The sequence below is a fragment of the Rhamphochromis sp. 'chilingali' genome (genome assembly GCF_963969265.1).
Source record: "Rhamphochromis sp. 'chilingali' genome assembly, chromosome: 10".
Classification (NCBI taxonomy): Eukaryota; Metazoa; Chordata; class Actinopteri; order Cichliformes; family Cichlidae; genus Rhamphochromis; species Rhamphochromis sp. 'chilingali'.
The window spans coordinates 17,211,048-17,227,581 of record NC_137937.1 but is presented as its reverse complement, the minus strand read 5'-3'; the positions used below and the strand labels follow the sequence as shown (position 1 = coordinate 17,227,581).

The 16,534-nt window shown below is 42.3% G+C and overlaps 1 protein-coding gene across 1 annotated transcript in view; it reads right to left on the bottom strand.

Annotated features, from left to right (window-relative positions):
• The window catches only part of arb2a (ARB2 cotranscriptional regulator A), a 161,989-nt gene that overhangs the window by 50,224 nt on the left and 95,231 nt on the right, over positions 1-16,534 (bottom strand). Inside the window, exons 9-10 of the mRNA XM_080892947.1 lie at positions 11,663-11,779; positions 2,255-2,339 (exon numbers count right to left, since the gene is read on the bottom strand). Of these exons, the coding sequence (XP_080749073.1) occupies positions 2,255-2,339; positions 11,663-11,779 (202 nt within the window). The remainder of the gene's footprint in view (positions 1-2,254; positions 2,340-11,662; positions 11,780-16,534) is intronic.

Sequence of the window (16,534 nt, the reverse complement as noted above, 5' to 3'; positions counted from 1 at the left end):
CTTGCACTTAGCGTGCGTGCGTGCGTGCGTGTGTGTGTGTGTCCGTTAAGTGAGTGATCATATGCCATTCTCAGCAGCAGCCAGGGGCCCAGGGCTTCCTCGGTCTGGCTACGTAGAAGAGCAGCGGTTCACATTGGGATGTCTGTCATTGCGTATGTGCACATGCATGTGCGTGCATGATAACAAGGATTCACTGGTCTGTTTTCTGTTGCTGAGAGGTTTTATCTCCAACCTTGATTAGCAACACCTACACACACATATCCATACTATAGCAACCTAAACAAAGGCAGTCGTAGTAGCAGGAGTGACTGCTGATTGAAGTGTTGGGCCACGATGCCCTGACAGCCTTCCTTCAACCTTCTCTCAACCTCGTCACCTCCGTTGCTCTGCTGTGACTCTCACCACAATAGCTGCTGCTTGTGAACCTGCCAGGCTGCCAAGGACACAAAGATGACTGAACCAACCTTTGACATTAGAAGTGTCCACTAAAAGACCAGAGACAAGCCGAGTTGGCAGCTCTGTTAACAGGCTAGAGACCGAGATCTTTTCAGCTTGCTTAAAGTAGCAAAAGTCAATAGAGCACAAGTCAATAGTGCATACATTTGGATGGACGCCGTGTCAAACAAGTCTGTGTTTAGATATTGTTAGGCATGCCAACAGTTTCAAAAGGTGACCTCAATATTTTGGCACAACTGTTGCTGTCTTTTGACCGACAGCAGTCACGGAGAAGGAGCAGAAGAGACATAAATCATCAAAGTAAAAAACTGACATTTGAGCATGAAATACAGCATGAGGTTTGTATTGAAGGCTAGATGACATTTCAAGGAGCTGATTCACTCGAAGATGTTAAGGCCACCCACCCACACAGCTCCATGTGGAACATGCCGTTTTAGTGGCCGAGATGAGATAGGAGTGCTAGAGATGTATTCACAGACATGTGGAGCATGTGTAAGATGACCTATACATTCACCATGATGTCAGGGAGGATCTTTGAAGAGAATAAAATCACAAAGCAGAGCATCCCGAGCAAAGATGGAAATGAGGGAAGAGCTAAGAACGTGAACGTTCGAGTATGTTTGTGTGTAACACTGTAACAAAGCAAAAACAGGTGTTTTTAATACCTGCGACAGATATATTGCTTCCTGCTTAAGGCTTGACTTTCCTTCTTTTTTTCATATGTGTGGGACTGTGCAAGCATGCCTGTGTGTGTGTCACTCTTCAAACAACACTGCAATCATCATCTCTTATCAACAGTCATGTTGAGGATTACAGCTTTCATCCCTAATCCTACATTAAGGACACATTCTCATGATGGACGTGACATCATCAAGGCCAGTCAACCACAGAGAGGGCACAAGGACAGGAAGCCAAACACCACAGGAAAGGATTAATGAATATAGGAGACAGAATGGATGATGAAAAAAAATGCAAGAGGGGGTCACAAAGAAGATGAAAACAGAAATTAACTCAGATAGCAAAATTTCTGCAGTGCTGCTGATACAACCTCTCTATTTGTGTTTCAAGATAATCTTCCACTGCTTCAGTTCCACAGTTTGTCTAACAATGACACTCAATCTGTTCTACTAAGATTTAAGATGTATCCATTACCCAGACACATGCGCACAAACATGGACATGTGCTAAATACACACCATTCTGAACTGACTGAATTCCGATCCACTCCTTTAAATCACTGAAGGAAAAAATACACAAATACTGAGGAGTTTATTTTTAGTCTGCATGAGTCCTTATTGCTTTTTATTAAAAGAAATACCAAGCTGCACTATTACATCCTCTGTGACAGTTCCACATTATATTTAAACCAATGACATAGAACGAAAAAACCACCTTCAATTTTCATGCTAAATAATCTGTGGTTATGGTTTCTAGATATTTAACTGACTTTCAACATATACAAGTGTTAAAATCAATGGACAGATTATTGCATCGTTGTTTGTAACCCTCTCGATGCACTAGTTTCTCAGTACACCTCACTATACCACCCAGAGAAACCATGCCTCTTTTTTAACTGTTACTAAAAAAAACAAATATGCTTGACTTATCTAACATTGGCACAATCCAGTTTCCTGCTCGCAAACGTGTGTCAAATTTTAACCAGGAACCTCCCAATACTTCAATGTTCAACAGCCTTATAATGAGCAAAATCTAATAAAACTGAAAGGGATCCCAATTATGCTGTGATTCACAGACATTGAGAAATACTGTTTATATTTTTGGACAGACAGTTTTGGTACCTGCAGAGACTCTGGGGCAGTCTGGCATCATAGGCTCCAGTGGTATGTCCAAGGGCTCTGGACTTGATACCCAGTTACGACAGTGCTTTAGAAAGAGAAAAATAAAACAAATAAACTCTTTGACATTCAAAAGAATTAAATATGACATGTGGAGAGTAATGAATATGTAGCAAGCAGTTTCTTCCACTATTACTTCCACAAACACAGAGAAAACTATTGTAAAAGATGAAGATATAAAAGGAAAGTATTTGGTACAAAATTTAAGTCTTTAATCTTGTTAATAATGGGTGTGTGTTTTTATTTTGTTTCAACTGCATCTAACCAAACACTGAAAAAGGAGCGAAAGCGGTTGGAAACAAACAGAAAGACAGTACGCAAGAAAGTGTGTGTGTTTCTGTGTGTGTGTAGATGAGTAAGGTGGGGGAAGAGAAGGAGAGACAGGAACAAGCAATTAAAAGCTCAGTGACATGTTGCTCAGACAGCTTGGCGTTTGTTTGTGGTGGAGAGCTGAGGCCTTCTACCACAGCGGATGAGTGAGTGCCCTGGGGGAGGGTGTCTGCCCAGCTTGCTGACCCATAACCCCCTGCAAACACCCTTACTCCTCTCACAACCCCAGTGGTTGACAACTCTACTGTCAGAAAGAGGAGAAGACCTCTTCATTCGTTTTTTTTCTTTATGCTGTCTTCATCTTCCTATCTGTCTGGCACTCCCTTTTTTTTCTACCTACCACTGCAGGTTATTTTAGACATATAAGGTCTTAAGCCCCATGTACCATTAATCAAAAGTATCAATGCTTCAGAATAAGGCAACTTAAGTTTTCAGTGCTGTAAGTTTTCATTCTCCGGGTCAGCGGATGACAGCGCATCAAAGTTTGTTTTCCCTTTTGACTCTGCAATGTGGATTGGTATGCTGTGGCTTGTAAGGTAGGTACAAAAACAAGGGAAAAGGGAGAAAGAGACAGAGGGAGGCTGAGAAGGAATGCTTAGAGAAGACGTCCCCCAAGATAAGATAAAAGTTCAATAGAAGAAAGAGAAAATGTAAAGAGATTAGAATGTGCAGCTGGTGTCCTTCTGAATCACTGCTTATCTGCCCTTGTTTACTTTCACCCTGGCCCCCTGACAGCCATTACGGTATTGTACGTGCTTGTGTGCGCGCGTGCGGTTGTGTGTGTGGGTCAGTGACTGCATTTCAAGGGGTCTCCCACGAAGATGTGTAGAGTTGTGAACCCTTCAAAATATACACACACACACACCGACGCACAGATGCTTTTGCATTTTTGCCCTCTGTGACGCCGACTCCCAAAGACCTAAAGCAAGACTCACAGAACAGACAAACCCTGCAAATGCTTTCAATTTAAATTACGTAACACAATCACCCAAACGCACATACATTACTTTTGTGGATATATATTCTGTTCTATAGTCTTTACAAGTTCTCTGGTTTCTGTACGAATATTAAAACTGCATCGAAGCAGAGACACTGAATACATCTAATCCAAACTGAGGTCCTCTTTGCTGTTTATTTTTGTTGAAAAAAGTCTGCGCAGCTAGGGCAAAGCAAATCTCTCATCATATGCTTGACATATACTGCAGTGAGGGTACATTGTGATTTATTTACTGCAAGCTTATAGAGAAATATAGAAATTCATTACAAGAGATAATCATGATGAAACATCTGGAACATATAAATCCGTAGCAAATATTCATTTGGGAAATTTACAGAAAAGTCTGTTATTGAAATAAAGTTTGTTTTTCTTAAGAATGGATTACATATGAACCAAAGTAGTCAATCACTGAATGTGTCTCTTAAATGGTAGGAATGCCTGAATTTCTGGTGCTTTTTCATTTATTTTTAGCCCTGTCAATCAAAAAAAATGCTAGCCACTGGAAAGCATAGAGAATAAAAGTAGCCAAAGAGGTTGAAGAAAGATCAGCCAAGAGATGAGAGGGGATGAAGGGGGGGTGGCTGGAGGGCTTGGTGTTCGGGAGAAGATGACAAGTCATCTTGGTAAACAGTGGCATATTGTGTATTTTTAGATCCTTTGGTTTGCCCTAGATGTGCTCTCCTCTGAGCCCGGGCTCGAGGGCAGAGTGGTGCAGAGTAGCACAGAAGCAGTGGGGCTCCTTGACTGCTACATCAAGTGTCTCATTGTATCTCCTTTAATTCATTCTGTCTGTCTGGAGGAAGATGTCAGCTGGGCTGTGGAGCAGTGGGCTGAAGGCAGCTAGAGAGAAGGGAAGGAGGGGAGTCTTTCAAAGGGCCCTCCTCCCTCCCCTACACCTCCACCACCAATGGAGGCAGGGAGGCTGAGGTTTGAATAGATTTGTCAAGGCAACAACACACATGTGCACACAAACTCTTGCATAAATGCACACACACACAGCACAAAGCCCCAGTACTGTGGGAGACCGCAGGCATAACAGCAGTCACATAAAGGCAAGGCCTGCTGGCTGGGATTAGAGAAGGGCGACATGACAAAAGGATGGCACATCACATCGGCTGCCTCTGACACATAGCATCATCACTTCAAGCAGCTCGTCCACCGATCAATGATGCCATTGAACTAAAAGCAGACAGAGAAACAAACATGTAAACAGATTTGGCTGTCCCAAACCTCTGCTACTCTGTGCATGTGCTTTTCTTTGCATGCTTGGATTTATGCTGGTTATGAACATACACATTTGCCCAGTCTTTGGGAAAATCTTTTGAAGTTTAACTTTGCCAACTACCAGTTGGAATATTTAGATTGATATGGACTTAGTAATGTGTTAGGAATGAAAGGATGCCACATTGTTTGATGGAGATAAAAATGATCAACTTACAGATTTCTGATAGAGGGTTTAAGAGTTCATGGAGCCATGGGGCGACCATAGCTCAGGGGGCTGGGAAGCGTATCTGTAACCGGAAGGTCGCCGGTTCGATCCCCGGGCTCTCTGTCCTGGTCGTTGTGTCGTGGGGAAGACACTTTACCCTACTTTACCCTACTGGTGATGGCGCGATATGGCAGCCTCGCTTCTGTCAGTCTGCCCCAGGGCAGCTGTGGCTACAACCGTAGCTTGCCTCCACCAGTGTGTGAATGTGAGAGTGAATGAATAGTGGCATTGTAAAGCGCTTTGGGTGCCTTGAAAAGCGCTATATAAATCCAATCCATTATTATTATTACTGATGGCAGTCAGCTTAGCCTGTAGAGGTCTGTGTGTCCCTCCAAGGATATATCTCCCCAAATCATCACTGACCCACCACAAAACTGGTCGTGCTGAACGATATTCTTTCTTTTTCTGTTTCTCCTGTGAAACAGTTTTTGATGATTTGCAAATGTGCTATATAAAGTTTATTATTACTTATGACCACTTCCTACTGTGCAAAATGCAGAATAAAAAAAATAAAACTCTATTATTTTATTAGTAATAATGTGGATTGATAATTAAACTGTTTATCAAATAAATTCTAAATTTAGCAACAAATACCAGTCAAATGTTTGGACATACCAGATCTTTGACTGGTACTGTATATAATCACTGGATTCTCAGTGTGTACGCATGCCAACTTGGTACATATTGGTAGATGTTTTGTCTCCATACACACTTCCACTCCGTTTGAGCATTTGCATGCAAGGTTAACCACATTAGTAGCTACCACAAACCAATTCGCCTTAAAGAGGAGTGCTTTATAATGGCCTTCAACACCAGAGCTGCATCAATGCAGACTTTCCAGTGGTGTGCAAGACTGTTGTGAGCAACTACCCACATATTTATTGGTAAAATGCTCAAACTGTGAAAGATGTTTAATCTGATGTCACAATTTAAAGGTTACATTTTATTGTGACTAAAAGATGCCTGTCTCTAGTCAAGAAAACTGAAGATGGGGTATTTTAATTGTAAAATGTGTATTAGCAGAGATGGTTACAATAGCAAAGCAGCTTACCAGAGTTAAAAAAAAAAAACAGAAGATGTTTACAGGACATGCTACCAAAGAAACTTGTTAATAGCTTGTTTTTCCTCATAATGCATGCACCATTCAGAGTGAAGTTTATTCTGAAGCTTGTACCTGTATTTATATCCTATGCATAATTCTTACTGTTTAATTAAGGTCACTGTTTTGTCAATTTTAGGCAACGAAACTATACGGGTTTGCATTCAGATACACTCTCATGTTTAAAGACAAACTTATCAGTTGATTCAGCCTTCCATCATATTACTTGTTGCTGCAATGATGAGTTCAGTGTCAGTGAAGTGCAGAGAGCTCTTGGCTAAGGTCTCATGATAACTACTTCAGACGTTTAGGGATTTAGGTTTCTATTACAGTACTTGGCATTTTGATACAATGACTTTAAAAGGGTACCCAGTGGATTAAAATGTGGAGCCAAAGGGTCCTGACCGAGTGTCAGATGGGAGGGAGACTAACCTTCTATATATGCAACCATCTATACCACCTCGGTTGCAAAACTGCATCTCCACCTCTCATTCTGAAAGCACACCAAACTGAGTCCCATGACAGAAACTCTGTACCAAGTGCACAAAGTCTCCTAAACCATAACACACATGACAGTCTGCTACCTAACTTCTCAGAAAGTAGTCCTGAGTATCAATTTTTGCTCACTCTCTCTGTGTCTGTTTCTAACCCACCTCCCCCAGTTCTTGAATAATCTCTATGGATTAGGATGGTTTATTCATGACCATAGTGTACTCTGAATGTGTGTGCATATGCGTGTGTGTCTGTGTGTGTGTGCGTGCTCTGGGCAGGCCACTAGAGTGTGACAGCAGGCCAGCACAGTGACAGGAGACACCTTGGAGATTGTGACAGGCTGCCAGCTGTACACCATCATTTGGATTTCTCTCTCTCACTCACTTCTCCTCACTATGCTACTCATCTACCTCCACATATATCTCTTCATCCTCCTTCTGCATCTGTATTCACTCCATTCACACAGTACCTGTGTTTTTTTCTCTTTCCACAGCTCTACACTGTGCTTTCTCAGTGGCAGTCAACAGGATTTAAATAATTGAATGTTTCTCATACTCTGTTTCTTTGTATATTTTTTTCTGTCTCAGTCAGTAGATGAGTCTTTCTATCTTTGCTCTGGCCTACCCCATCTTTTTTTTAATCTCACCTTCACTCACTATTTGGTTTCCTTGCTGTGACGTCAGTTCCCCCTTGTCTGACCCATCTGGTCTATACAACCTGGCTCAGCAGGCGCTGATCTCTAAATCCTATCTTCTCTCTTTCACCCGTTTCATCACTCCATCTCACCATCCACTGACCTCTTGAACCTCAAAAGAAGAGAATTACCACTGTCCGAGGAGAAAAGAACACGGCTGGGGTGTCCCAAACTCACATACATCCACTTGTATTGGCATCCATCTTTATTCACCAAACAGGGCATTAGTGAGGTTCAGTGCTAGCTAACCTTCTATGATGAGCTGCCCATACATTAGTGTGCAATGAAACAGATGGGTTACTTATAAAAATGTCCTTATGTATGTATGTATGTATGTATGTATGTATGTATGTATGTATGTATATATATATATATATATATATATATATATATATATAGGGGTGCAACGATACTCGTATCGATATTGAACCGTTCGATACAGTGCTTTCGGTTCGGTACGCATATGTATCGAACAATACATAATTTTTTATTTATTTTATCAACTTTTCTTATGAAGAAGGTGCCTAAGAAGTACAGGAAGCTGTCCATACCTGAGGCCTTGGAAACTGCCAAGTAACGACTCACAGCCTTGGCCAGCCGCTTGAGGAGGTACACCAGAGAGATAGAAGGCAAGAGAATAAACCAGCTGTTCTCCAGACTGACCAACCTGTGCACTGCCTGGATTGATTACAAGAAGGCCTATGACTCAATGCCCCACACCTGGATCCTGGAATGCCTAGAACTATATAAGATCAACAGGACCCTGAGAGCCTTCATCAGGAACTCAATGGGGATGTGGCGGACAACACTGGAGGCCAACCTCAAGCCCATAGCACAAGTCACCATCAAGTGCGGGATCTACCAAGGAGATGCTCTGTCCCCACTGCTGTTCTGCATAGGCCTGAACCCCCTCAGTGAGATAATTGACAAGACTGGCTACGGATACCGACTACGGAATGGAGCAATTGTCAGCCACCTCCTGTACATGGATGACATCAAGCTGTATGCCAAGAGTGAACGAGACATCGATTCACTGATCCACACCACCAGGATATACAGCAATAACATCGGAACATACAGTTACAAGTACTTGGGGATCCCGCAGGCAAATGGGAACCATGAAGAGGCCGCTAGGAAAGCTGCAACCACCAAGTACCTGCAAAGGGTCAGGCAAGTCCTGAAGAGTCAGCTGAACGGTAAGAACAAGATCTGGGCTATCAACACCTACGCCCTGCCCATGATCAGGTACCCTGCTGGGGTAATAGGCTGGCCAAAGGAGGAGATAGAAGCCACTGACATCAAGACAAGAAAGCTCCTTACCATGCATGGAGGGTTTCACCCCAAGTCCAGCACCCTGAGGCTGTACGCTAAGCGGAAGGAAGAGGGCCGGGGACTGGTGAGTGTCAGCACCACAGTCCAGGATGAGACAAGGAACATCCATGAATACATCACGAAGATGGCCCCAACTGACAGTGTGCTCAGTGAATACCTCAGGCAGCAGAAAACCAAGAAAGTGGAGGAAGGCGAGGAACCATCATGGAAGGACAGGCCCCGGCATGGTATGTACCACCGGAAGATTGAGAAGGTGGCTGATATCCAGAAATCCTACCAGTGGCTGGACAAAGCTGGACTGAAAGACAGCACAGAAGCACTAATCATGGCAGCACAGGAACAAGCACTAAGCACAAGATCCATAGAGGCTGGGGTCTATCACACCAGGCAAGACCCCAGGTGCAGGCTGTGTGAAGATGCTCCAGAGACAATCCAGCACATAACAGCAGGGTGTAAGATGCTAGCCGGCAAGGCATACATGGAACGCCATAACCAAGTGGAAATAGTGTACAGGAACATCTGTGCCGAGTATAATCTGGAAGTCCCGGGGTCAAAATGGGAGATGCCCCCAAGGGTGATGGAGAATGACCGAGCTAAGATCCTGTGGGACTTCCAGATACAGACGGACAAAATGGTGGTGGCTAACCAACCGGACATAGTGGTGGTAGACAAACAGAAGAAGACGGCCGTAGTGATCGATGTAGCGGTTCCGAATGACAGCAACATCAGGAAGAAGGAACACGAGAAGCTGGAGAAATACCAAGGGCTCAGAGAAGAGCTCGAGAGGATGTGGAGGGTGAAGGTAATGGTGGTCCCCGTGGTAATCGGAGCACTAGGTGCGGTGACTCCCAAGCTAGGCGAGTGGCTCCAGCAGATCCCGGGAATAACATCGGAGATCTCTGTCCAGAAGAGCGCAGTCCTGGGAACAGCTAAGATACTGCGCAGGACCCTCAAGCTCCCAGGCCTCTGGTAGAGGACCCGAGCTTGAGGGATAAACCGCCCGCAGGGGCGTGCTGGGTGTTTTATTTATTTATATATATATATATATATATATATATATATATACATACATACATATACATATACATATACATACATACACACACACACACACACCCAAACACATCTTCATTTTAAGCCAATTATTAGCAAAACTGTGCAACAGTAGAACCCAAAGCTATATGGTTAGCATTCAAAAAGACTGTAACCAACGTTTTTATGAAGTCACTGTACATACAACATTCTTCCTTAGAATGACAGACGTAGAGTACAGTGGTAGAATTAATTAGCAATAAATCTCTATTGCTAAGTTTAACAGTTAAAACTATAAGGAACAGAGGCAGGTGAAATAATGTGTGTGAAATCTGTAGATGTACGTTTCTCCCACATTTTTGTTGTAGTTGTTGCATTTTAAAGAGCAAACCAAAGCATCAGTCTGCCTGTTCCCTTTTAATTAAGTGGGTTCCTCTCTAAATCAACGAAAAACTACAGTTGGATATTTTCGTCGTTTTTCAGGTGTATTGTTCTGTTTAATCATTCCAAACAGAAAAATTACTTAACATGCCAATTATGTGGTGTCCTACACGTCCCTTAAAAGAATCAAAAATAGGAAATGCCAAACAACATGAAAGAAAGGGGAGGCAGTGCAACCTTGAATCCCCACCAATCAAACCAACATACATAAATACGTGAACCACACACACACACACACACACACACACACACACACACACACACACACACACACACACACATAGATTTGGAGATGACAGAGATAGCAAAAACAAAAGGCAAGGGATATGGATAGAGGATGTAATACAAATGAAAGTATGGTATGTGATGTGTGCGTTTGTGTGTGAATGGTTGTGTGAGCGTATGACATTTGCATCTCTGGCTCTCCAGCAGCTTTGGTCTTGGATGTTATCTCATCTGTATGTGCATACTGAGTGAGCCCAGGTGATGCATATGGCACAGAGGTCACACTAGAAAGGGCAAATGCTAAAATGAAGCTAACACAAATGCACATGTGCACGTGCATTCTATCCCACACACATGAACAAATGCACGCATTCTTACAGATACTTCATCCGCCTAGCTTCATACGCATGCACCAGCGAGGGTTAACTGTCTCAGTTATTCCTTGACATGCACCCAGGGAAAAAGTGAAGACCTAAAGAAAAAAGGACAACATGCAAACAATGGTTCTCCATGGCATCTTAGGTTTGCTGTTACTCAAGGATACCTGTGTAGGTCAGTAGGGTTATACAGACAAACTGTACGGTATACAATTTACATGAGATGAAAAATCATGGATGGACTACTGTAAATTTTGGAGCATCTTTGTTTCTATCTACAATAGATTAGATGCAATTGTTTTTCACCTGTGAGTCTGGGCATGGTGGAATTAAGGCACGGCGGGACCACAGACCCGTGTTTTGAGCCATCTTTATTTACCATTTTTCCACACCACCACAACAACCACCAACCCCTGAGTCCCTGTGTTTTAACACGGCGGGCATGATTGCGGATGCCGTGCAGGTGCGTCCGCACTGCACCGCAGACCACGCCCCACCACACTGGGTTTGCGTGTTTATGTGCCTGGTTGTGTGTGCTTTTTGTGTGACTGTTATCACAGCAAAATGTGGTTCTGGACTACTGTACTGTACAAAAACTACCACAAATCAATCCTGAAACTTAAAGGTGCATAGCTGCAACCAAAATAAACGCCGTGTTGAAAATTATTGTAGTTCAATCCATCTTTACTGATTAGTAATTAGTAATAACTGAGCAATCAGTACTTAGCATTCTCACAGGTCAGAACATTATCATGACGGGAGTCATCATTGGCATGATCCCTGCACATAATATCGCTGCTTTTAAAACGTGATTGTGTATTCGAGCTTGTGCCGTTATTTCACCTCCTGCATCCAGTCCTGTGTGCTCTTTGTGGTCTCCTGTAGCCAGATGTTGTGAGCGGAATCAGTCAGAGCCACGGCACATACTTTGTTTTTCACCTCTAATTCCCTCTGATTCATCTGCAATAAAAACAAATAAAGCTTGTGTTAGTCACACATCCAGCATGTTAATAACACCGTCATTCGTGCTGAGGAGGAAATATTTGCTCGAGAAAGAGGAATATTATAAGAGTCATAAACTCTTTTGAATAATAAACACCTGCATTTTGAAAATCATACATCTAAACAAATGCATTTTATTAGACAAACCAAATATATATTTATGAATACTAGGCCCAACTGCCTACTTCTTAGAGTGCACTGAATGCATATTTCTTGGTGACATCAATAGCCCAGTGGACAATTTTGTAACCCAAGGATACTGATTCAACCTCATGTATAGAGCATAATGTTGTAAAGTGAAATATGAAAGAGCACTGCTCCACCATAGTGTGTCCTTGTCACGTTCTGTGCAAATGTCCTTTCCTGCGCACGTTCAGATACCTTGGTCCCCATTCTTAATACCCTTTCCCTTCACATGTCACAGAGAATGTGGTGTTCGTAGGCCCGTCTTCCTATTCCCCTCTGAATGTCAATGCCAAGGAAAATGTCACACAAAGGACTTGTTACCGCACTACAATAGACTTCCCACACCGCTGGTGCTACCCCAAGGAGTACTACAGCCAAGCCTTGGGAACGAGCCGCTTCACTCAACTTTAAGATAAAAAGGACAGAATAGAGAACAGGACTTGCAACAATAGGTTAACAATCACTTACTTTATACATTTAGAGAAGCTGAGAAAGAGACGGAACTAAGGGATCGGCATAGTACCTCTGAGGAAGCAGTAAATTTAGAAAGTGTCGTGGACTGCTAGGTGTTTATGGCTACATGCCAAGAAGTGGTGAGGTTAAGGCTGAGGGAAGAGTTTAGAATATAAGGCATTAGTTGGGACTTGTGCTGGATAAATATTTGCCTATAAAAGCCCAAAGGTATTAAACCAAAACTGGCTTGAGCCACAGGTATGAAGCCATGTTTTTAATGGGCATAGAGGTTTAAAATGGGACAAGGAGATGAATGTTTGTCTAAAGGTGGAGCTATCAAAGAGAGCAGCTCTGGCTGGCTATGCAATAAATGAGATTAGGCATTTGAATACATCCTCCCATACCTAGCCAAATTAAAGTATATAGAGATAAATGGATCTATTAAGGCACAAAAGACTCATATCATCTACCTGATAAGGCTACCAAAGGAACATTTTCACTATCAGAGAAGAATAAAGCAGCCTGACAGGTGAGGTACACACTTGAGCATACTTAATAAAAAAAAGTACACAACTTTAGAGTTTAAAAGGACAGACATTGTCCAGACATATAGGTTCATTCACAGAGAATCATACGAAAACATACACACTGATACACACTCCTCACTGTAATCCCTCCTCATCCTTGCTTGGCTGAAAAGCTTTCCTCTGGCAGAACTGGGCCCATGGGAGCTGCAAAGTCAACCTTTTAAAATTGGAGGTGTCAGTCAGGGCCTTGTTTTCTGGTGCTAGCCAAATGGGCCCTTTCCTGAGTGAAAGGACTACCAGTTTAGACCAGAAAACAAGAGTGGATTGACTGCCCATGGAAAACACTGAGCATGTGACTTCAACCTAGTCGAGAGCATTGCCCAAGCCTGGGCAGAAATCTCAGCATCTTTTCAAATGCCCAGGTGGACAGACAAATGAGTCTCTGCTTGCTACTATTGTTACTGTAAAACAATGATTCCAACATGTATTTCTTTTGAAAGGAAAACTTAAACATACTCTATATAGGTAAGGTTTAGTTGACATCGCTGGTATATTAAAACTGTAGGAACTGTAGGAGAACTGTAAGTAAAACCAAACATTTGTCAGTGTGTCAAATAGGCTTTTGTTTTGTAAGCCTAACTTTGTTTAAAGTACTTCAGCATGTCATTTACTTTACTTCTAAAGTACTTACGAAATAAGAGAGGACATGAGAAGCATGCCATAGCTGAAAAATATGTATATAGTTTTTGATGTGGGTGAGGTTTGATTTTTTTTCTTTGTTCCTTAATTGCCATGGAAAAAAGAACATTAATAAAAACAAAAATGACATATTGGGACTGCCCAATGTTAAAGTGAGGATTAGTGCTGAGGACATCTAATGATAACTAACTACCAAACTAATGGCAACTTAGACCTCAAAGGGTTAAAGAGAACTTGTTAGAATCCTAAAATTACCTTTTAAAATGAATATACAGTATTCGGTTGCTTTTATTTCCGTTGTGGTAGGCAGAGCCTACCTGTCATCCTAATTTTTAATGATATGAAAATCAACAACAAAAAAAGTCTTTTATTTTTCTTAGCCTTTTTTTTTGTTTAAGTTTCTCTATCATTTGCTACTCAAAGACATTCACTTTGTTGTAAATTTGCTAAAAGTAGGAGTGCAAACAAATTAGGAAATCTCACCAAACAAAGTCTGCTTCCCTCAACCGAAGATTAAGGAGCAAAGAACTCCATCTCTCACCAGTGCCTATATCAATCACTCATTCTGACAGCTCTCATTGCCGCAATGCCTCCACACATGCACTTGGCTGTGGTAACACTTGGGGTAATAGGTTGACAAATAATGACTCCAGGAGAGAGTGTTCTATGCCGTGTGGCCGTTAACCACAGTAATTTTGACACCCACTGGGTCCCATGTTTTACAAGCCACAATGACATCTGTGGTTAGCTGCATGTTGAAAGCATAATCTAAGCAGGTCTGTATCTTCTTCTAAGAGAGTAATGCTGTTAACTCACAAGCAGAAGCACGAAGCCAAATATTCTCCAGTGGATATCAGTGTAAGATGTTTTTTCATATGACTCATCATTCCACACCACAATGGCCTGTGAGTTAGTGTTAGCCACGTATACCCGCAATGTTAAATGTGCTAATTCACTATGTAACTGCAGACAGCAGCTTTTACAAGGAAACAAGCCAGCTGTTGTGATCAGTCAAGTATCGGACAGGGAAATAGGAAAAGAAACATGTGGAAATACTTGTTGAACTAAAACCAACACACAGATGTTGAGACATTTGCTGCCTCTCGGCTGGCCTTTCCTTTAATGCTAGAGCAGCTGGATAAGCAGAGTAAAGTTCAAATGGGTGTGGGTGGATGTTGGACATGTGGGGCTGGTGTGTAAAAAAATGTAAGAGGAGTATAAAGGCGGAAGACTATAAGAAGCTCAGTGGATATCAAAAGTGGGAGAAAAACCCCCAGAAAGGACTATGGAGATAAAGCTAGACAAAGGAGACACATACAGGCAGATGTGCACAACAAAGAGTATTTATAAATACTTTATTAATCCCCAGGAGGAAAATTCTCTTTTCCCTCGTCCCACTTCACAGAGAGATCGGACCAAAGAGTCAACATCAGAACAGCATCCCTGAAGCAAATGGGCTTTCTCTGGGTTACTAAAACATAAGTAGAAGATTATGTTTAAATGGGACCAATGCTCTGGGGTTTGATCTGGAAGCCGGAACTTAAAGGGCAGCCGCCACGCACCCAAGAAGAATTTGATGAATTGTTTATCACCTGCCTAATGTGGTTTATCTATATCCTACATCATAACAGCACTGTAAGTCTAATTCAGCGCAATTATCAGGGATTTGTTAATAGCATGATTTAAAGCGCCACAAAAAAACAGTGTAAACACAATTTCTTTACCCATTTTCATGGCCGTGCAGTTTTTGAACACACTCCCTCACTGTGATATGGATTCGATTTGACCCCAACTAGCATCACATTTACATTCTTTTGAACCACGATAACAAATCTGAGTCACAACTGACGATGCAGACTTGAGCTCACCCTCAACCCACATACATTCAACCTCTGGATGAACTTTGAAATCCTTCTCCCTCTTTTTACTTCTCCCTTTTTTCCCCCTCCTCGTAAACCATTTCTTTTTGATTTCTCTGCAGAGGGCCTGGTTGCTAAAGAGACCCACAAATATCACATATTCTGACCCCCTCGGTTGGCACAACTCTGCTAAATCCAGCTTTTCACAAGCTCTATGAAACAGCCAACCCCCACGCATTTGGAGTCGCTCAAACAGATGCAGATACACACACGCAGACTTGTCTATAACCCATGTGTCTTGTACCTGACCTCTCACACGGCCCTCAGTAAAGTACAGTGTTTAGCGCTTTAAGCTGCTTCCTACTACAAAGCCAGCTAATTGCTAGACTTTTTGTTGTGCATAATCTTATTTTCACCACTGACACAGAATATGATATGCGATGGGTGTGTGTATGAAGGAGGGGAGGGGGGTGGGGGGGCATATTAATCATGTTTATTTATCTGGACTAGGAGTTGAAATAAGCGACGAGACATCATTTAACAGCATGCTAAGCTAATCTCTGGTCGAGATAAATACTTCATTTTCTCTCCTCTCCCCGTGACGCTCCCTTGCTCATGACTGCTCCACTGACGCTACATCTAAACACCGGCAATAATAAAGACAATTATTTAGGCCTTTGATAATTATGTGTCAAAGGCAGCAAAAGCCACTAGATAATTGGGCGAAAACTGAATGGTAATCCACAATGGAGTTCCCTGTGGGGAGACAGGCAGACTCATCCCTAGAAAGAATGCAGAGTGAGAGAAAAGAGAGAAGCAGGCAAAGACAGAAAGATGAGAGCTCTTTAAGGGGCCTTGCTCACTGTCAGACAGTCAATGTGAAAAGCCACAATTATACACAGAGAGAGAGAGAGAGAGAGTGTGAATAGAGTGCAGCAAACAAGAGAAAGGAAAACAAGGGACAGAGAGAGAATGACAGAAAATAGGTG